This window comes from Aspergillus chevalieri, chromosome 3, assembly GCF_016861735.1.
Source record: "Aspergillus chevalieri M1 DNA, chromosome 3, nearly complete sequence".
NCBI lineage: Eukaryota > Fungi > Ascomycota > Eurotiomycetes > Eurotiales > Aspergillaceae > Aspergillus > Aspergillus chevalieri.
Window position 1 is genome coordinate 307,799 of NC_057364.1, and position 21,430 is coordinate 329,228.

Consider the following 21,430-nt stretch of genomic DNA (forward strand, 5'->3'; position numbering starts at 1 on the left):
GGTCTCCATAAAAAAATCCGCGGGGAAAAGGAAAAGATACGGAACCATTGCAAATGATTCGAGCCTGCCAGACGATATCGACCAGGGTAAGCAGCAGCATTGCTCCAATTGCGTTTGGACTCGGATCGAGATATACATCCAGCATGCCTCTTGAGAAGTTGCAGGGGGTTAAGCTCCCCGCGTCCGCGGATTTTCATGGTGCGTTTATCGGATAACATGGACTACATTGTTATGGCTCGATACGATGCTGATTACTGAGGTTAGTCCATCTACGTGATGGCGATATGATGGAACTGGTTACTCCCACTATCAGACAGGGAGGTGTGAACACTGTGTTTGTCATGGTACGCAACTTCGATTCGTATCTATCAACATGAGAGAAACATCACGAATGAATAGAATAACATAAAGCCAGCCAAATCTCGTACCACCAATTACCACCGTCGACCGCGCGCTTGAATACAAACAACGCCTGCAAAAGATTGAGCCCAACGTAAACTACCTGATGTCTCTGTACCTCCATGAGGACGTGACCCCGGAGACCATTATCGAGGCGAAGAAGAGAGGCATCACTGGTGTCAAGAGCTACCCAGCGGGTGTGACTACCAACTCTTCCTCGGGTGTGGTCGACTATTCCGTGTTCTACCCCGTCTTCGAGGAGATGGAGCGTCAGGATATGGTTCTAAATCTCCACGGAGAGGCACCCTCCACGGGCGACGTGACGGTCTTGTCGGCTGAGGAGCGCTTCCTGCCGGTTCTGGGCCAGCTCCACGAGCGTTTTCCTAAGCTTCGCATTATCCTGGAGCACTGCACGACAGCAGCGGCCATTGAGGCAGTCAAGAAGTGCGGTCCCACAGTTGCCGGTACCATCACGGCTCACCACTTGTCCATTATCATTGATTCCTGGGCCGGGGATCCGTTCTGCTTCTGCAAGCCTGTTGCCAAGACCCCCGCGGACCGTGACGCTCTCCTCCGGGCTGCGGCATCTGGTAACCCGAAATTCTTCTTCGGTTCGGACAGTGCGCCCCATCCGGCTGCCTCCAAGCGCGGCGGAGACAAGATCGCAGCAGGCGTGTTCACCCAGCCGTACACTACCCAGGTCGTGGTCGACTCTTTCGAGCAAGCTTGCGAGAATGGCGTCCTCAAGGAATCTGACATCACCCCCGAGATTCTTGAGGGTTTCCTGAGCAAGTTCGGCCGGCAATTCTATGGCATCGGTGAAGAGAAGAACGAGTTCATTACCCTGGAGAAGAAAGGTGAAAATATCGCAAACATCCTGCAGTCTGAAAAGTTGGACGTGGTTCCATTCAGACGTGGCCAGGAGACATGGAGCGTCTCGTGGTCGTCATAGTTTCTTTTCTTTTTTCTGCCAATTGAGTGACAAACACCAGAATACTTCTGCCCTGTTTTCAAGTAATTTCCCCTTACTCCCGTTTATTGTCCCCTTGCGTGAGGATGCTCGTCACAGCTTCGAGGGCATGCGCTTCTGAATTCCCGATACGTCGTCCTGCAACAATGGGATCACCATCACTACCCACGGCAAGCTGACCGGCACGCTCCAGGTGAAGCCTGATTCTACTCTCAATGTATTCCTTTCTCTCGTCTCTCTTCAGGTCTCTCTCCGCCAATTCCGCTGATTTCGGTAGACTAGCCAGCTTGGGACGAAGCTGCTTGAGCATCGCTTGTAGAGCGGGAAGTTGCGATAAAATAAAGGTAGTGTTGGTCGTAAGGGGGGTGTGGTGAGTATTTGGACCGGTAACGGCACCGACGCGTAGCTGTTGTGCTGCGGGGCTCGACGTCAAGAACGAAAGATCCAACTTTTTGCCTGCAGTGGCCGTGGCATCTTCGTTGTTTTTCGCAACGGACACGGTCGATAGTATGGATCGTAACTGGGAAATAACGGCGTCGTTGCGAGCACGCTCCTGCTTCAGCGACCGATTGAGTTTTCTCGTTTCGTGTAACTTTTTGCGATGCTCAAGAACCGTCTCGGGTGAGGGGGTATCGGGGCCCGGGTTGAAAGTAAGACCCTGTCAAAGGTAACAGTAAGCTAAGCGTCCACGGTGAGGACCTTGTGACAGCTGCGTTGCGCTGCACGATCCAGTGTCGCGTACCTCATAGTGCCTCAACCGAACCCAACTGATCAGATCCTCCGGCACGGTGAGGATGTTTCTCAGCACGTAGATTTCAAATTTATCATATGCCTTGTCGACGGTCGATTCGAGCAACGTCTCCAGCTGGTGCAGACCATTTTCGATTTCCAATTTCGCCTCTGGATAGACCACGTTCCCGTCCTCGTCCGTGTCGGGGATAGTAGAACCGTTGTTGGCGTGCGAAAAGCCTAGGCGTTCGGGGGGTGTACCGAGCAGGCCCGATTCGAGACTTGAAATCGCTTGGTAGATTAGGTTGTTGATTGAGTTGATGACATCGTCTATGAGGGACTGGCGACGGTGTTAGCTGTATGGTTCCTCTTCTATGGTGGCTCGCAAAGATTGTTTGGGGAGCGACGAGCGAGCGCGTGTCTCGGTCGGTCACTGCAAGGAAACTCACCAGGGGCGTATAACTGAAGTGCTCAGTGAGCAAAGAAGTAGTCGCGTCATTCATCTTAATAGAATTTAGCCAAGCACATTATCCATCCCCGGCGTGAGAATCAGGCGTGGTAAGATATCGTCCGATGAAGGACGCGATACGCGTGGAGTTGCGGGAAGCAATCGACCTTGTCCCGCTATCGACAGAGCCAAGACAAACCACCATGGAATATTGGAGTGCTTTTGGGCGATAATTGCACCAGACTATGGTTTGCTTTGTGGCGTGTATTTCTAGCAATTTCTGGTATCTAGCATGACTTGGAGGATAAATCTCTGTTGATTTTTCTGCTACTGGTCGAACGGTCCTCTTATTCAATGCAACTTAGAATATGTATCCAACGAGATACGATTGTAGTGGCACGCCCAAGCCATCCGACACAAGGAGTTTTCTTTTTTGAAGACATTTATGAAAGTCTCAACGCATCGCTCTTCTGTGATTTCACCTCTACGAGACAGTATAAAGTATCTTATGTATCGTTTATATGAGAATTATACTATAAATCATTTTGTTTTTCAAAAATTTCAGCAACGTCCGATATGGTGTAATGGTTAACATCGCCGTCTCTCACACGGCAGCTCGGGGTTCGATTCCCCGTGTCGGAATTACTTTTGCCTTTATTTCTTTTTCTCCTTGGTGTTTTCCTTCTTCACCTTTTCTCTTTTTATTGACGTGATCCAGAAGCGGTACAAAACGAACCAGTCAATGCAGACCAGAAACGAAAAAAATGTAGTGAGTGAGAAACGAAGAAACGAAGACTTGAAGGGAAGGCAAAAAGACATTGAATGGATGGATGAAATGACAGAAGAAAAATTGGAAAGGCAGACAAAATTCAAACGAAATCTATCACTAGACCAATAAGTATGAATCTTCAGTCTGTTTCTTCCCTGTTTATTACATCTGTCCTTCGTCGCCCCTTAACAATCGCATTCTCCATGTGCCGCGTTCATCTAAGCTAGGGCTCGCCCTTTACCTGCTTCAACCCATCTTCGCTCGGATAGGCTACAAGCCCCTATGAGCCGCCACCACTCTCTCATCCGATTCGGATACGGTGAAGGAAGATTACCCTCATATTGAGACTTTTCAGCAAGAGGACAGGGAACTTACTCGTGAAACTGCCAGGGAGATTGCTTGGAAACGGTCACGAGCTGCTAGGATGACCACGAAGGCTGGCAACAAGAAAATGGCCGCAGGAGCAAACTACGGTTGAAAGGGGTCAAGGTATCGTATTTCGCTCGTGGATTCTCGCCCAGATTACTTGAACGACTGGTTATAGCCCCTCAGGTGCAAGAGGCAATGAAACCTAATAGAATCCCTGGTTTCCGGACCCCTGTCTATATGATCACCGGTATTATGGTGGCTAAGGATATTGAGGTTCGCGAGGGGAAGGTTACCGATGCCCAGAGATTCGAGGCTACCAGAAGCGTTTCAGATCACGCTGATTTCAGGGGAGAAATAGCAAGCAACAGAAAAGTAGAGGCGGTTGGTGTGGTCAAGCATGGCCAAGATGTCATCTTTGCTTACGAGTTGATGAAATTGGAGATCGAGGGTTTCAAAGGAGAGAGGATTGAATACAATCGATATTATCTTCCTCGCCGCCTTTAAATTTTGGGGAATACAATGAAGGAAATGGTGAATACCATTATCTATAGATAACAGAATATTCATGCATTCATGTCAAATACAAATATTCTTGCCTTGTTTGTTTGCTACGACCCGCAACCCGAGCCTCGATAAAGCAGTTCAAAATCTTGTCCCTCATCCCTATCTTCAGCCACTTTCGTGAGGAAAATCACGAATCGAAGCTGATGGAAGCGGAACCGAGCTTGAGCATGACGTGATTCAGGTAAACCTTTTAATAACATCCTTCATCGATTCTCGTCCTATACTTCCCCGTAGAACTTGAACGTTCCGCCGGTCTTTGTTCACGAAACAGTTTTTACGCCGGATTTTCAACGACAAAAAAGCATTTTTATTGCATAATATTGTAATGACTGTGCCATATTAGCCTTGTAATCATTGGTCGCGTTGTATGGTAGCCACAGTTACGCTGCTCCGTCGACACCAGCGGCTCCCAATTATTGTTTCAAATAGTCGCCCTATTTCGTTCAGGACCCATCGCATAGAGTGGTAGAGCGTCTGATCAAAGACCCCCAATGTCCAAGTAGCTATTAAGGTCAGTAGTCTTCTTGGGTTTGTCGTCCGGTATACTTGATCACCGGTCTGATGGTCGCCAAGGGTCTCAGGGCTTGCCGGGATCTCAGATACAAGAGAATGCTAAGAACTACTTACACAAAAGATTCTCTTGCATAATCGAGCCTGGCGAGGCAGTTGTCTTTGCCTACCGGTTGCTGAGGATCAGGACCCAGGGCATCAAAGTGGAAAAGGTTGTATACGAGAGACTTACCCTGAAGCCCTTTTGTCGCCTGAGAATGGTGCTGAAGACAATAAGGAGAAGGAATTCACAATACAATACTGGTATACAAATGTGACATGCTGGTGGATATGCAAGGGAGACGGATCAAATTGTCTAGAGCATTCATCTGCAAACCTTGCCTTTTCAATCAATGACTTATCTTCACTTCCATGGTGTATTTACAGTCCATTCACCTCAGTCATTTACTTCGCTGGATACCATTAGCACGCAAATAATTTGCTCTCTCTTCCCATTTTCTCCTTCTACTTGCCTTTGTTTTATATGATTTCTTTAGATTCTTCCCTTGTGTCAGCTGGATTGGAGTCTGCAATAGTTATAGCTCTTGCCTCTTGCATCATACACCATGCAAATGGGCAAAAAAAAAAAAAAAAACTCGCGTACTTCATTCTCTGCGAATCCAAGTGTTCGGCTCTCATTAACGGCAAGACGAAGACCAAGGCGAATTTGCGATCCGAAAAGAGCCGGCATTATATTTTCCAGTCTGTTGAGACCCTTTTTGTTAACCCGCGAACCGTTCCTGGAGCAAATTGATACCCTCATCCGTCCAGCCCACGTGCAAAGAGCCATGAGAATGAAAAGAATCCCCGGACTACGCAAGTCTGTGTATCTCATGGTCGGATTGGAAATTGGAAAAGGGGTAACAGTGCAGAAGAACAGAAAGGTAGATTTCTCAGTCGAAGCTAAGACATCGGCGAAGGTACCTTTTCCTGTTGCTGAGGCTGGAGCAAAGGGAGTCCAGCACGCAAACAGATGCCCAAACAATTCAAAGACTTTCGAGGAAGACGTTATTTTTGGATATCAGTTGTTCAAAACTGAGGTACAGGGCTTCGAAAAAGAGGTTGTGGTGACCGAGTTCAGCCAACCCTCCGGAGGGGTGATCCAGTGACGATCATTCTCCATCGCAGCATACGCCATCCGATTGAGCCCATTATAATTATTTCAGAATTGTTACATCCACCGTGAAGCCCTCAAAGCTGCTCGTATCTGTGCTAACAAGTAAGCAAACAGTGAATCCGAATATAATGAGATGGACATCTGGCTAACAAACACAGGTACCTTGTAGTTTGCGCCGAGGTAGAATGTATTGAGATCTAATTGTAGAACTGCTCTCTAGTGACTTGCGACTTAGAATATAACCTATCACACGGCATCGCAACATTTGTTCACCATTGGCAGCACATTGTCATCCAGCTTGATCCTCGCACAGTAATTTGCCGTGGTTTTATTTGCCATCGTGCGGTAAAGATCATAGCCAAATTAAAGGCTTTTACACCTTGCTCGAAACGAATTGTGGACAAGTCGACTAGAAGAGGAGGTTGGGTTCTCGATTTGTTGAGTGCTAGAGATTCGCCAGATGGGGAAAGAGGCAAATATAAGTCTGCAGATTATTCTCTTTGGAGTAGATTCAGCCACCTGAGTGAAACAAATACTTGAGCTGCTGAAAACTCACACTGTGGAAGAACTCGACCTATCTCAGAGGCTTCTGGATCAAATGCATTTCTCTTTCCAGCAAACCATGCTCCTCCTCAGCAAGTGACAGCTCGTTTCCCAGTTCACGAAGTTTGTGGTCGTCTTTGACCATTCCTGCTTTGACCGCGTCGCGTCCAAGACCGGACTTTGCGAATTCCAGCGACGGGCCTGGCATTGTAGCGACTTAGAACTAACTTGCGGTTGGAGGTACCCAGAGCCTCAGACGAAAGACGAAAAGGAGGTATAACAGCGCTCGGAGGAGCAGGAGTATCGAGATAGATATAACGAAGTAGACGTATTGGCGGAGGGATTGAGGAATGAACGTTACCGCTGGTTGGAAGTGTTCTGTCGTTGTACCAAGTCTGCAGGGAAAAATATTGTTCTGGACCGGAGTTGTACAATAGGTTGAGGTTGTTATGGGGATGCGTCCAAATGGGAAGCGAGCCTAGAGCACATCTACCAAACTTCTTTACGCTCTTCACATATCAGTGCCAGCTCACGAACATACCATTGTTCAACTTCTTTTTTCGGATCCTTTTTTGCCTCGATCAGCCATGGATTTATTGCTCCTACTCGCATCACCCTTGATGCCAACGCAATTGGGACCAATTGCAACACCAACGCTACTATTACAGATTGAGCCTGGTATAAAAATAGTCACCTATTATGACTTACGTTCTTCGTTTGGCTTGACATTGACACATCTATATTCAAAACCACCAGTGTCCTTATGCGCCTACCCGCCCAGTTTCTTAGTCTATCCATTCTATGGCTCTTCTATATATCCTCCGTCATCTTATTCAATAACAAGCCAAGATATCTTATTCATCAATAGGTGGGCGCCACGTCCGTCCCATCCATTGCAGGAAGAGGGTAGGAATTACGCTGACCCCGACCATCAAAGCAACACCAACGCCAGAGCTCGCAGCCACACCGACAGTCTCAAACATTGGCGGAAACCTAGACCAGCGTCCGTTAGCAAGCGACAAATGAAAAACCCTTCCTTTTCCTCATCCTCTTCGTTCCCTCGTTGACGACTTCACAAACGACTTACCAAAACGGACCAAGAAAACCCCAAATCTGACGAACGAACGTGATAACTACACCTATGCTAGCGGCTTCTTTGGAATAACAATCCACTGCATACGTGATAAGGACGGTGGTGATAATCTGGTTGCCAGCAGCACCAAGGGCGATACCAATAACCGGTGCAATATTCCAGTGGCCCTGTTTGGCCTTCTCCGTGCATACGAGGAAAACAATAATACCAACAATGGACAGGGTATAGCCCAAGTAACTGAGCCAAAGGCGGAACTCGGGCTCCGGCTTGCGCTGGGTCTTTTTCTGGCGCATATTCATCCACAAGTCGGACATGGTGCCGCCTATCTGCTCGCCAATGAAGGAACCAATGATCGGGCCTAGGAATTGGAGGCCCAGCTGTTCTGAATCGAGTTCGAATTTCTGTTGCAGTAGCTCAGGTACTTCGACGGTTGCTAGCACGTTGCTGAGGCAGAAGATCATCGCGTATGCAGCGGCCGGAATAATCACGCAGGGGTACATGACCATAGTGAGGGGTTTCACGAACTCGAACCATGTGAACGGGGTCGGGTCTATCCGTCGGATGTACAGATACTCGCGCTTCCAGCTTGGCTCATTGGGGTCGTTGGAGCTACCTATGTAACGAGTTTCGGGTCCGAGGAAGAGGTACAGGATGAATTGGCCACCATTGATCTAATCACAATTTTGTCAGTCAATGGTCATTAAATCAAAGAATGAACTAACAATTGCCAGAACCCAATAAATCCACACATATCCTGCCCGTTGTGTAACAAACCCGAAGATGAACGGACCGCTCGGGATACCCAAGGTAACCAGTAACGTCCAGACACCCATGTATTTCGCACGTTCGTTCTTGAAATATGTTTCCATCACAACTGCGCTTCCGATTGCTATATGAATGCATCAGCTGTTTCCTCCGCAACGTACCTTCGTGATCCTGGTCTTACCGGATGCAGGAGAGATGAAAAACGCCTGAAGAGCTCTACAAGCAGCTGTGGAGGCATAATCGGTACTCTTCGCGCAACCCACGTTGCAAACAAGACTGCATATCAAGGAAATGAGGAAAATAGGGCGACGACCATATCGGTTCGACAAGGGCTTCCAGAACAATGGCGCACCTCCGAGAATGGCGATCTGGAGGGAGGTCAGGTAACTGGCTTTTTGCACGGTAACCCCATATTCTTCCGAGATGCTGTCTCCAGTCAGCAATGAGCGCATATGCGTATATCGTATAATTCAATGGGAAAAACCCCATACATTTTATATGCAGGGATGATACCCGCCGCGGCGAATGTCCCCATTAAAGCATGGAATGCTACCAATATCAGGTTTGCAAGTTTCTAGAATGCAAATGGATCACAGTCAGCAAACTGTTTGCACAGAAGCATTCCTCTCATGGGGCTCAGACCTTCCACCCAGGCCAATTGTATGGATCGGCAACGTCCATGCTAGGAATGGGATCAAGCTCTAATGTCCCATGGCGTTCCATGAGATAGTCGCGATGTGCCTTAGAGATGCGCGAGGACACTACATCTGCATATGTGGTGGGGATTCCAGTCTCTGTGCTCTCTACAAAGACTTCATCGCTCTTAACAGGATCCGAAGGTTCCTGGACATCGTCTCGTCGACGACCCTGCATCTCCATAGATGCAGTCATTTTGAAGACCTTCACGCCGTCAAGGCGAGGAAAAATATTTGTATAGTGAAAATACTAACGTTCAGACAAAGTTATAAAAGTCAAGCCCTCGGAGACGTGAGATTAATTCCTTCGAAAAAAAAGTTAGTCATCTGGACATAATGCCCAGTCCCGTCTTGTCAATCAGGGAGGTTCCGCTATTTGCTGACCGGGGGATTCCCCGACCCCAGGATCGGGGTGGGGATGCGGAGGCCCCAGACGTCGGATATTATTGCACAGAGTCCCATTTGTCAGTTCCGACTATGCCGAACTCCTGAGTCCGAACTCCTGAGTCCACCAATGATACTACTAGTATCTTGGCACTGGAGACGCCGGCAATAAAGGCCATGATTATTGCCGGACATTTACCGTGATTGATACCGATGGCACCTAACCCTAATCATGTTGCGGGTATCCTACGTCAGCGGGTGGTTGGTGGTTATGTTGAAGTGCCGAATATGACTGGGATAGGAGATAGTAGCAACAACAACAACATTTATTTAATAAATTGAACGCTACGAGGACTACGATGTAAACTGCTCTCCCGGTGAAATATTGAAATCGTTAATTGTAGACAAGCTCGACATTTGATGTGTAGAAAGAAAATTGTGGTTGAGTGGTGGCGATGTTCAAATCAAGACGGCGGACATAGTAGATCGTCCAACAGCGGGTCACTTCTTCACGATTATTGAGTTAAATCCATAGATAGCAATAGATAAACTAGTAGACCTGCGGTTATGTATAATGCTACAATAGTAAATATGGAGAATATCACATCCTAATTGCGTGAGTGTTAGCAAGTTCTAATCGGCCTCTTTCGATTCGCGATGTCTCTAGTTTTTGCCGCTTTTGAACTGCTGACGAATTATGTTCTCAGGGAGTCTACTTCGAGAGTACTAACATCGGACCATCAAATAGCTTCTGGGTGAATCAGAACTTGGGTTCTTGAAGCACATCGCTCGAAAGAAGTGCGTGGATGCAAGTGGTGATTTAATATTTGTAGTTTGTAGCGAGCACCACTCGGTAAATCGCCCCAGAATTCCACTATCCGTCCTAGTCTTCAGAAAATCCGAGAATTGGTTCTTGAAGAGCCCATGGCCTTGATCACAAGGTCCGCATTGCATAATATCCCTGGGCAATCGGCTGGTTGGCTTTCCGAAGGTCTGCACGGCACTTTGCGACATGCCGCATCGGCTTCTGCGATGCTTCTCATAACCGATCAACTTGATAAACTTTGAACGAGCAATAGATAGATCAGATGTCTTTTCCGAGGCGTTCTGACGACTGAAAGCGGAAACCTCGAGACTTGGCTGGCGGCCATTCTATCCGTGTCGATTCTCAGAATGTCGACATCTTGGTAGATATGTGGGTATACGGTTTGTACACGATGAATGGTCAATGCCTCTAATACCAGCTTTCGCCAACTGGTGTGCAAAGTCAATCTCTGCGCTGATATACTCCATCCACTGGACCAACATCTTGAAATAAGCGTTGGAAGAGGGCACCGTTGTCAGTTGTAGCCATGCATTTTGGGACGCGCATATGCCGTTTGTAGCCTTTGCTGGAACAAAAAGGTGCTTGGGCGACACTGACTCGTTTTTTGGGGAACTGCACAAAAACTGCGTATAGCTGGAGGAACGCGAATGTTCAGATTACCTGCTATCGGAGAAACGACAAAACCCATATCACTTGCTATCAAAGAAATTCTTCATACCCAGAACAATGTCAAATGGAGATTCGGCAAAACTGGCCCATATAGCCACTAAGAAAGTGAAACTCTTCGCAACCTCGCCGTTGAACCTAGGCAAGAGGCCATTCGCCGCTTTCCAAAAATACGCATGGTCAGGTATCGACCAGAGGGAGGGGAATACGGGTGATATTCCCTGGACAATCGTCGTTTACCGTTGTTCAAAGACGCCCTAGAGGGAAACGAAGACCTACATATCCCGGTAGAAGTAGTGGAATGAACGGGGAAAATCGAGAATCAGTTAACATGTAAGTATACCACAGAAAGTGAGGCGTGAATCTGGATATTAGAAAGATTAAGCATAACCCAGAGGGTATCATCGTTTCCGGATTATCTATACTATAGGACTTTGTACGTTAAGTGTGCTTAAATGGACCTATGTCGAGTTTCTCCGCTGCTGATTAATTCGCCAGCTTTTCTCAGCAGCTTACTGTAGGTCTGGTGTCATTTTCTGTCTTTAGGATATATCCTAACATGAATAATTAAAGAAGAGGACAGAGAACATGGCACACATTGAGGTCGGGAGGAGATACAGGCAATTTACAGGGTCCTGGCCATAAAGTTGTTTCGGCAGTTTGCTGGTGAAGTTGGTTTCGCTAATGATTGCAGGAGACGCTATCGCCATGTAGCTACGCGTGTCGGCGAACAGGTGTGATCGATACTCGTCTTGTAGACTAATAATTGTAGCCTGAAGAAGCGAACGGAAGAGGAAATAGAAGAAGAAATCATCAATGCCAGACGAAGTGTCATCCAAAGTAGAAGAGGCCGAACGGGGACCTGTCGATGTCTGAAACGGATAGATTCCGAGTCGGGGAAGTTGGGGAGTCGATTATCCGGACTGCACGAGGCTATATAGGAAGAGGAAATTTGAATTACACAGAATGTGACATTGATCTCTATAGACACCGCGATAGCCGAATGAGTGCTTAGCCATCAAAGTGTATGGCTACGGTGTTTCATATAAGGAGCCGATCGGCTTCGCCAATCGGTCCGACTATAAATCCGTCTAGACTCTTGGATCACCTGATCTCCAACCATTCGAACGGTCAATGACGTCATTTTGAGAGCGTATCACATGACTATTACCGAAATGCCGAGAAATCTCTAGCAGCGTCTGGGTTGATGCCGAACATGCGCGACAACTCGAGCCCTAATGCCATTCCTTGAAAGCTTTCGCGTGCTGTACAGCTGTTACTATCTTGAGTCACGTTTGACATCATGGCAGGCTCTAGAATCGCGCCTCTCAGGTATATAAGGATGCTCAACAATGTCTTAAATCGACCATCATCTTCAGATCATCAAGCTTCCGCAAGACAATTGAATAACAATCATCTCGCGTCTCTTTGAAGAATAACCTCTGACCAACACCGTCAAAATGTCTCTCTTCCGCACCATGCCTTCTGCTGGAGACTTCGCTCCTCTCTTCCGTCTTCTGGACGACTACGATGTCCACCGCTCCAACCGCGGTCAAGTCTCCTCTCTCCGTTCGTTCACGCCTCGCTTTGACGTCCGCGAGAGCGATGATGCATACCACCTTGATGGCGAACTTCCCGGCATCTCTCAGGAAAACATTGACATCGAATTTTCTGACCGCCATACCCTGGTGATCTCGGGCCGCACCGAGCGCGAATTCCATAACACCAACATCAATGATACTCCCCATAGCCAGGACGCCCAGGGTGAGAACGGTGATGTTGTCAAGGCAGGAGAGCAGTCCGTCACCAAGTCTGAGAACAACAAGCATCGTTACTGGGTGAGCGAGCGCTCTGTGGGCGAATTCCACCGCACCTTCAGCTTCCCCGACAAGGTTGACCAGGACAAGGTCAAGGCTAGCCTGAAGAACGGCATCCTCTCTGTGCTGGTTCCCAAGGTGACTGCCTCGGGTCCCAAGAAGATCACCATTGAGTAAACGGATCGCCTCCTGCGAAGTCTATGAGTTACGCTTTGATGGAATTCTTTGCATAATACGCATGCATTTAATTTGATGGTTTTTGATGGTTTTACTTTTCAAATGAATCTGCAATACTTAACAAAATAATCGATCGATCTTGGTCATGTATAGTAATAATTTGTTAGTTCGAAGTTGAAATTAATTGCTTACTTGCACTTTGTATGAGTTTCTTTCTTTCCTATCTATGAGCGACGAACTTGGTATTCGTATTAAGTTATGGATTTCCCGTTCTCCCAGACAACCCGTTTGTAGCGATTATACCAGTCCCAAGGGAGTCCATGATCGTGTGCATTGTTCCGGTCTAATTCAATCAACAGCCCTTGTACGCTTCTACTGTATTCAGAGGACGTGGAAAAAGCTAGTGCGTTTATCTACAACTCTTGATGGAGAGTTGTTGTACCAGCATTCTTAATGATTGAATATGCGCAATTGATGCTCATCTTTGGCCCCGTTATCAAGTGCATCATTACATTGACAGAAAGCAAGTTCCTAGGCCTGATTGAGTTTGAGATTTAAAGCTGGTCGTTCTCGGCTAGAAAAACGCACCTTGTTCAGTCCATAATATGCTATGAACGTTGCGTAAATTACAGAAATTCAGGCCTAATACTGTGAATTCAATTCACTTGCCAACATCTTTCATGAGTATTGTCAGCCCCCGTTGCTTGGGATTTTAAGCAGTAAAATATCCGTCATCTTTTCCAGTGTATACTACAGTGGAGTAAGAAACCCATCCGCGAGAGTGGAATTTCGGAAACGGGGGAAGCGAGAATAGATATACGAGAAGCCCGAATTAAATCCAATCACTCTTTTCGTATACCATGCTAAACCGCTTTGCCGTCAGGTGAAGCAATGTTCTGCGTCGAGATGCGGCATATAAAATACTACTGGGCCATTCTCAACTTCATAGAAGTTGGCATCATACTGCACTTCTGGGTGAAATGCGCGGAACATCGGAATGCAGTCAACCGCATTCTGATATAATTCTGTGCTGCTATAAACTCTTTCTTTTCTTGTCTTTGACGATCAGGGGATAAGAAGATGACATCTCAGTTGTTGCCTTGACAAGAGCACAGCACAGGCTCAGTGGTTTAGTGATAATGTTATCAATTGCTATGGTGTCATTAATGCCACACATGGTACTGGTCTTCATAAAACCCTGGGGCACATTGCGTTTGATGGGGCCAGCATTTACCAAAGCAGTGTGATTGTCAAGCCTGGACTCACACGTCGATTTCATTTGTTCTGGAAACTAATCCGCTTGGTACCACAATCTGTAGGTAAAGGCAACCTCTCCTGGTCCTTTCAGCGCCTTTTTGCAAGCAGCTCTTGCTTGGTAAGTGTTAATGAGTTTTGCAATTGGTCACGCAGCTGCTTTCTGTGCATGCCGAATCCACTTTATGTCCAGCTGGGAATAAGCTGCATTCTCTCTAACATCCGAGATCTACTTCTTTAACTCTCCAGGTTCTCTATCGAATTTGAGCAAACTCGTATCCGATAATTTTTTCTCCAGCCGTAATTGTATCACCCAAATTTCCTTCTGTTCCCACCTCGCTTTCAGCACCAGGCTCGCTTACCTTAAATTCAGCCTTTAGGGACATCTCAATTCACATTTACTTCTCCACAATGAAGCTCTTGTAGGCCATGATGTCCACAATGAGGTACACTGGCTTGGTTCTTCGAAATCACTGACCCTTGTTAGCTTTCATTGCGCAGTAGGCCTCGTGACTTCTCAAAAGCCGAGAGAGCGTCCTCTCTTTAATGGCTCCTAATAGACAGGCCACCTCTTCAGTGTTGACTCTGTATACTGTATTTTCAACAGCTTTTGCCATGTGGTTGATATGACCCTTCATCTATGCTTTCATCTTCATCGAATAACTGGTCTTCGGAGTTTTCAGACTGTTAGTCCCTTAGATATCATCACTGCAGTAATTATGTGGATGGCTTTCTATAGTGTCAGAATTGGACACAGCTTCATATAAAAATGTCTTTGAAAATAGGATAATTTCATAATCTCGGCGGAGTATACTGTTTTGAAAGTGTCTTCGGTTTTCATCCAACTTCTTTGATATCAAATCGGCAATTTCGATCAAATCGAAGTTGAGATATTGTCGTCGTCTCCAGTAGTTATTTTTCATATCTTGTGTTTATGTGTATGGATGAAAGGAAGGAAGGGAGTAAGGACACTGGCTTCTGGGATGTGAATCGCAAGAGTGGGTGCCATTAGGTCGACGGCGAGTAAAATACAGAAATCCGAGGATTTATGTTTCATCATCTTTTTGTCAACCGTTGAATGTAGAGATTTGTCTTGTGTGTTGCCCATTTTTGGGGCTTTTTGCAGGGTGATGGAAACCGGAAGGGACCCCCTTTCCAGGGAATCAGGCTATAGAATGGCAACTTTCAGTTACAAGGAATCGGTGAAGATGTCGCCAGTTGTTATTGGGCAATCAGGCCCTCAGTGCAGGCTGGGAGAGACCATCCATGCTGCTCCCCGCGGCATGACTTCCTAGTCTCTGCTGTGCAGCTTGAGACGTACTGGTGACAACGAATCGAACTTCTATTGTATGCTGCTGCCATTTGATCACTCAGTACTGAATAAAGTTAGTCGAATAGCTGTGTTTTGACTGAAAAGAGGGTACCAGCTCCGTAGAGATAAGCATGGTAGCAAGAGGCCCCATCCAGTGGAATGTTGAAGAATGGCATCGCTTGTTCAGACACAGACCAAGCGTACTGCCTGCTATCCTTGAGGTAATCTATACACTGTCTGCTTATATTATTAACGACAGATACATTTTGCCTGGATTTTTAAGGACGTTACAGTTCGCCTGTAACTGTCAGAGAAAGTCAAAAACATGTATGACCGCGGTCTTTTCACCGGTGTATTTTCTGACATAGGATCCATACAACCATTTGGGTTACCTCTTGTATCTCGACATTTGGAGAATGTCCACTTGACAACGCTTCTTGCACTCAACGAGAGCTTTGGGAATCCCCAGACAATACGGCACTGTTGGCGGAACCTGTCCTGAAATCGTTCCGTTGAAGGTCTGATGAACCGCGTAAAATAATTGTAGAACGAATTGTTTGTGGAGTTGGCGGGTTTGTCGTTGACGCTGCTTTAATAGGCGTCTGAGTCCATAGCCACCAGTCATATCATATGGACCGAATGTATAATAGAGAGCCTCTAACACTAGGAACTTGGAGCATTCGTGGGATGATCACAGGATAACTTGGGAAAACTGATGAAAGGCTCGGTTCTGTGATGATGAAGAGCAAGGGAGAGAGTTGGGACGAGTAGTCTTTTAAGTGAAGAAGAACATGATCCCTTCCATACTGTGAATGACATGACCCAGAGGACCAAGTGACAGCTTCAGAAAAAACCGTTTCCATAGTAGCCTATATACAGAGAAGACCTAAGCCGCTAATAATAGTAACAATACCCATCCCGCTAACCAAAACCGCGGCATACCATAATCGCAGTAAAGCTGACAGTGATTAAAACCCAAGATCCTCCTCCTCACTCCACCCCAATTGCTCATAGATCGATTTCTCCGGCGTCACAGGTACTGTGGACGAATCGCCAGGAGCAAGGAAGTTCTTCTTAACCGGTGTTTCCTGGACACTGCCCTTCTTTACCGGTGTGCTCAGGACAGCAGTCGGCCGTGCAGCAGCAGGCTCAGCAATAGTAGGAGTTGGAATGGGAACAGTGGTTTGTTGCTGTATCCTAGGAGGTGTCTCTGCAATGGAGGAATTGAATTGTGGCTGCGCGATTGGGATACGTCGTGACGAGACGGGTGTCGAGGGTGCCAATTCTGTTGGCTGGGTCGAAGATGGACAATTAGGGACCCGGAAGAGGGTGTTGGATGTATAAGTTGTGCTCTTGGATTTGGAAAAACAAGGAGATTCGAATGGCTTGGTCGGACGGCGGGTAGGCGTTTCCTGAACAGCACCCATGTCTCTGCCAGACGCTGTCGAGAACGAATTAGGACGGACCGTGGAGCCAGGGACCATTTGCGCATCACTCTCGTCGGGTGGAGGTGAGCGTTCGTTCGAATGTCCAGGGAATGACCGCACCATGTTAATGGGAAGCGGGGGTGGTGGTAAGTCGAAAGTAGCATCCCTCTTCCGACTCCCTTTGGGCGTAGCCATGACCTGCACGCCTTGCCCTAACGGATTCCGGACGGGATTCTTCTGTTTGCGTGAACTGCCACCGCTACCAGACGTTGTCCTTTTGTCCGCGTCTTCGGCAATATCCTTGGCAACCAATTCGCGATTGGGCCGCCGCAATGCATTGATCGCCGCGTCCAGTTCTTTCTTCTGGTCTGCCAGCAATTGCACCTTCTTTAGCTTCGTTTCGTGCTGCCTTGCTTGGGCGTTGAGGTCCACTTCGCGGTTTTCCACTCGCTTGGCCTTTTGTATACCGCCCCGAACGTTCGCGCTGGCCATTGGTAGTAATGGTTCCATGGATTCCCGTCTGCTGTCTGGCTTAGATGGTGCCGTCTTGGACCGCTGGAGGGGGTGTCGTCCTTGAGAGGTGGCTGATTTCTCGTCGGTCAATACGCGTTGCAATGAACGACGGGGTTTCAGATGTTTCAGATGTTGCTGTTGCTGTTGTTGTAGCTGTCGTTTAGCTGCGGACTCGGATTCCCGTCGCGGTGTCTTCTTCGCTTGGGATTGTTTCACAGGGGTTGTGGAGCTGGAGACGCCAAATTTGCGTGTGATCAGCTTGCATTTGTCCGGGAGGCGCGACGCATAGAATGGAACGATAACTTCTGTACAAAAGTCTCGCACAGCGTCACTCTCGGCCTTCTTTCCAGACAGGTGTTTTTTTTCCGTATCCTTGATCGATTCGGGAATAGCGATATCGTCAAAGCTGACGGCGTGCCAGATGCATAGTCGATCAAGATGCAGTTCAAGCACCACATTCAGATCTTGTAATTTCTTGCTCTTGGATTTCTTTGACTTCTCGTCTGGTGAGTCTTCTCCGTTTCCACCGTCTTGCTTCCTACCGTCAGGGAGAGCCGACTCCAGAGCCATAGTCTCCAGTATAAGAAGTATCTGCAGTTGAGTCTCGCGCAGTCGTAAATCAGCCACATGCTTCTTCATCCCTGCTTCTCGCGAGGTCTCAATCGCGACACCATTCTCCGACAAGCTCCTGTCCTTCCACCATGCTCGAATGAAATCCTCTTCATCAGGGTAAAGTCCATTCTTCCCCAGCTTCTTCTTCTTTCGGCTCTTGCGCTTTTTTGTCTGGGCCGTGTCGTCGTCAGAAACACTGAAAATGACGTCGCGGACTGTCGCCGGTATCGTTTCTTTATATTTGAAATCCATCTTCTTCGCGGGGAGTATAGCTTCTCGGTAGAAGCTGACCAAACCAACGGGCGTCTTGGGAGAGTCGGGCTCAGTAGATTGGAACGCATTGCGACAACGTGTCTGTGGACCTTTGGCAAAATATGCCAAAGATGTCTTGGAGATGTAGAGAGCCTGCAAATACTGATCCCTCAAGCCATCCAGTAGCTCTTGGGGTGATTGCTGGTCATCGACACCCGTTGGTACCATCGCGTCGAGCTGCTCCTGGGTATCATTCATGGCGATACTCGGCATGCGAGCACCGGTGCTCGAGCTCCTTTCGAGATTGGGGGCAGCGATCGAAGCGGTTTGGCTCTCCACAGATTCCACAGGTAACACATTATCCTCCTCCTGGTCTAAAAATGCGTCGCAAATATCGAGTCTCGCCCCTTTCCCAGAAAGCGAATCGACATCCACGAGAGGCTCCTCAACCCGCGCCACTTCCCACCACTCAACGGTCCCATCCGCAACAGGTGACTGGCATCGCGCCGTCTGCTCATCAGCGATAGCAGCAGAAGCGCTCCATCCCTTAACAGCAACGAAGATATCGCCCTCCTGAACCCAAGGGCCTAATCGCGAAACCGCATAGATCCCCTTCTTCACTCGCTCGACGACATATAGACCTCCGTCAGCCGTAGATCGCACCGCCAGTACGGTAGGCTCGACTCGTTCGCGCAACTCGTTCTCGAGGATGGGGGCATCCGCCACAAACAGACTACCGGAGGGGACGGGCCATAGTGTAGAAGATGAAGGATCGAGCCAGGAGAATGGGACTCTGGAGCGGGGGAGGAGGGTGATCGGGTCGAGAATGTAGCGGTCGTCGGATAGTGATGTCGCAGGGGCCTGGAGTATTGTCAATGGTTGGCTCGGACAAAAGAGGTAATGCTGTGTATGTATGGCTTACACGGATGACGATCGACGAAGACCCCAGATTTTTAGCAGGAGGATGCCATGTCTTGCGCTTCTTCAGCGATGGAAGCGCATACGCATTGGCGAGTGAATTGACGGATTCGGGAACAACGGGAGATTCACGCGAGGCCATGAACGCGTTTAACAAATTGTATGCATTCTCGTTCTAGGATAAACCAACGATAAAAGCTGCAACGTAAGTATATTAGAGGAATGGCTAGTTTGTATTGGTAGATGCAAAAGTCCTTGATAGCACTTATCGCTGGCGTACGCGGACAAACACGGCTTGGCGTCACGCGTCACCGCCAGAGGGGGGTTTCGAGCGCAAGCACAATGCGGAGTACTAGAGGCATTTGGATTCATATGGTTTCTAGATAAATTGAGGATCTAGAATTATTCAAGATCAATGCTGCGAATTGCCGTGTCTTTCTGCTGGTGATCCGTCGCAGTGGAGTGCGCTAAGTACCAAGATAACGCCGAATCTACTCCCAAGACAGTACGAGCACCCCCAATCACAAAAGTGAGCAGAATGTATATAAGTATGCTACGATATCAAACATCAAAAAGAAGGTATCAGAGGTACCGACCAGGGTAGTGAAGTAAAATGAACCAGAACAACAGAGGACAAGACATCGCTCGCCAACCTCAACCAAAGCATTAAGCGCTCACTTCAATTGAACTCAAAATCATAATACACATATGCTGTGTACTCTGCTCCGCCGGCTTCGCCGCCTGCCTCGCCCGGGTCGTCCCTCTTGACTCGGCCTTTCTTGTCTCGTCCGAAGGCATTACCGGCCAGGTATGAGTACTTATCGTCCATGTTCCGTTTTGCCTTGTCTGCTTGCTTCGGGGTTGGTGCCTGTTCCATCGTTAGCAACATAAATCACCTTCAATTGCATTGGTACATACCCGAATGATCGTGCAAACGTAATCAAGAGGAAGACCATATCGAAGAACAGTCTCCACAAACACCCGGAGAACAAGCACATGAATCCAAACCATCACAGCTTCGCTCCATGCTGTCCGTCCCAGACGGAGGGTTTCATTCCAGAGCTTCCGCTCATCGCCGCCAACACGCTCAACTTCCTTCTGTTCTTGCTCCTTTCCGCCCTCCACGTACTTGAAGTCTCGTGGAATCCACTTGTTTTCTCTGCTTTTGTGGATAAATTCGGCGCTGTGTCTCTTGAACGTGGTGACCGCGTACAGCGTAAACTCATCGTCAGATGCCACCAGGTTTGCGGAGCGGGGAACGACCATAGACGACACAGTCTCGTATGATTTCAAGAAGTCTTTGACTTGCGTTGCAGGGACCGCGATGAGATGTGTTTCGATGTATTCTGAATCCTGAATGACGCTGCGAGGGTCGACTACGGATGCGAGAGACTTGGTGGAAAGGTTACCTCTGTCGGGTCGAAGATGTTAGCAGTCAGGTACCAAAATTGAAAGGGCAAATAGACATACGTCTGTTTCCGTTGAAGTGTGGCCAGGTTGTTCTTGACCTGGTTGTATTGGGAGTATTTCGAGCGGATATCATTGTCGATACTAGCAGCTTCCTGGGATACGTTAATATCTTCTGTACACGGTACACTAGTGACGCATTGAGTGCCATATAGTTACCTTCTGTAGCAGATCAATCAATTCCCCGAGAGGCTTGTCAGCGCGATACTTCACTTTATTCCACGAGAACGTCCGCAAGTACTGATCAACCGGCTCTAACCCGCGATATTAGCCACGTCCTCTCCCACAACCTAAAACAAAATGTCCCACATACTGTCATTAACAGCTTTCATCTTATCAATCTGCGCCTCATCGTCCAGGATATTCTTCAATGCATCCCCCACTTTGCTCACGACACCCTGGCAGGCTGACTCGAGCTTCGACAGCTCATCGGCCTGCTGCACCAGAGCATCTAGAGTGCCGATTTTGAATTCGGGGATCGGGAAGGGAGCTACTGAGCCATTATCGGGTGATACCGTTGTAGATATGGCGTCGAGAGCATCGTCGCGATGGTTGGAGGTTGTGATAGACGTGGGGAGCGAGACGAGGAGGTACTTGGTGTTGGACATGGCGGCGGTATAGGAGAGAGATAAATTGACCAACCAGAACTAATTCACAGGGCCACGCTCAGGAAGGCGGGCATGAAACAGCAGATGATAATTGTATTGATGGTGGTGACGGTAGTAGTCGTTCTGTTGTCTGCATACGGAGAGCTGGGCGGTACGGGTGGAGGCGGTCGGCGAACGTCGATCCTAC

General features: G+C 47.9%; 7 protein-coding genes and 1 non-coding gene across 8 annotated transcripts; 3 read left to right on the plus strand and 5 right to left on the minus strand.

Annotated features, from left to right (window-relative positions):
• Positions 1–53: 53 nt before the first annotated feature.
• On the plus strand, positions 54–1,351 carry ACHE_30113S (dihydroorotase; the record flags this gene model as incomplete). The annotated part of the gene is made up of 3 exons (XM_043276695.1): positions 54–198; positions 265–344; positions 416–1,351. 3 exons carry the CDS (start codon positions 54–56, stop codon positions 1,349–1,351), a joined length of 1,161 nt encoding a protein of 386 aa, XP_043134648.1.
• A 73-nt stretch (positions 1,352–1,424) lies between these two features.
• Positions 1,425–2,601, minus strand: ACHE_30114A (MIND complex subunit MTW1; the record flags this gene model as incomplete). Its single annotated transcript, XM_043276696.1, has 3 exons — positions 1,425–2,027; positions 2,112–2,438; positions 2,548–2,601. The coding sequence occupies 3 exons, from the start codon at positions 2,599–2,601 to the stop codon at positions 1,425–1,427; spliced, it is 984 nt and encodes a 327-aa protein (XP_043134649.1).
• A 515-nt stretch (positions 2,602–3,116) lies between these two features.
• Positions 3,117–3,188, plus strand: ACHE_t30004S. The gene has a single exon. It is a non-coding gene; the product is annotated as a tRNA-Glu (tRNA).
• A 3,300-nt stretch (positions 3,189–6,488) lies between these two features.
• ACHE_30115A (uncharacterized protein) lies at positions 6,489–6,665 on the minus strand (the record flags this gene model as incomplete). The annotated part of the gene is made up of 1 exon (XM_043276697.1): positions 6,489–6,665. One exon carries the CDS (start codon positions 6,663–6,665, stop codon positions 6,489–6,491), a length of 177 nt encoding a protein of 58 aa, XP_043134650.1.
• Positions 6,666–7,311: 646 nt separating this feature from the next.
• Positions 7,312–9,206, minus strand: ACHE_30116A (uncharacterized protein; the record flags this gene model as incomplete). Its single annotated transcript, XM_043276699.1, has 6 exons — positions 7,312–7,450; positions 7,545–8,221; positions 8,273–8,439; positions 8,497–8,741; positions 8,807–8,889; positions 8,958–9,206. 6 exons carry the CDS (start codon positions 9,204–9,206, stop codon positions 7,312–7,314), a joined length of 1,560 nt encoding a protein of 519 aa, XP_043134651.1.
• Positions 9,207–12,346: 3,140 nt separating this feature from the next.
• Positions 12,347–12,880, plus strand: ACHE_30117S (Hsp20/alpha crystallin family protein; the record flags this gene model as incomplete). Its single annotated transcript, XM_043276700.1, has 1 exon — positions 12,347–12,880. One exon carries the CDS (start codon positions 12,347–12,349, stop codon positions 12,878–12,880), a length of 534 nt encoding a protein of 177 aa, XP_043134652.1.
• Positions 12,881–16,414: 3,534 nt separating this feature from the next.
• ACHE_30118A (uncharacterized protein) lies at positions 16,415–19,310 on the minus strand (the record flags this gene model as incomplete). The annotated part of the gene is made up of 2 exons (XM_043276701.1): positions 16,415–19,111; positions 19,173–19,310. The coding sequence occupies 2 exons, from the start codon at positions 19,308–19,310 to the stop codon at positions 16,415–16,417; spliced, it is 2,835 nt and encodes a 944-aa protein (XP_043134653.1).
• Positions 19,311–19,847: 537 nt separating this feature from the next.
• Positions 19,848–21,243, minus strand: VMA5 (H(+)-transporting V1 sector ATPase subunit C; the record flags this gene model as incomplete). Its single annotated transcript, XM_043276702.1, has 5 exons — positions 19,848–20,036; positions 20,087–20,579; positions 20,639–20,730; positions 20,795–20,889; positions 20,949–21,243. 5 exons carry the CDS (start codon positions 21,241–21,243, stop codon positions 19,848–19,850), a joined length of 1,164 nt encoding a protein of 387 aa, XP_043134654.1.
• Positions 21,244–21,430: the final 187 nt, after the last annotated feature.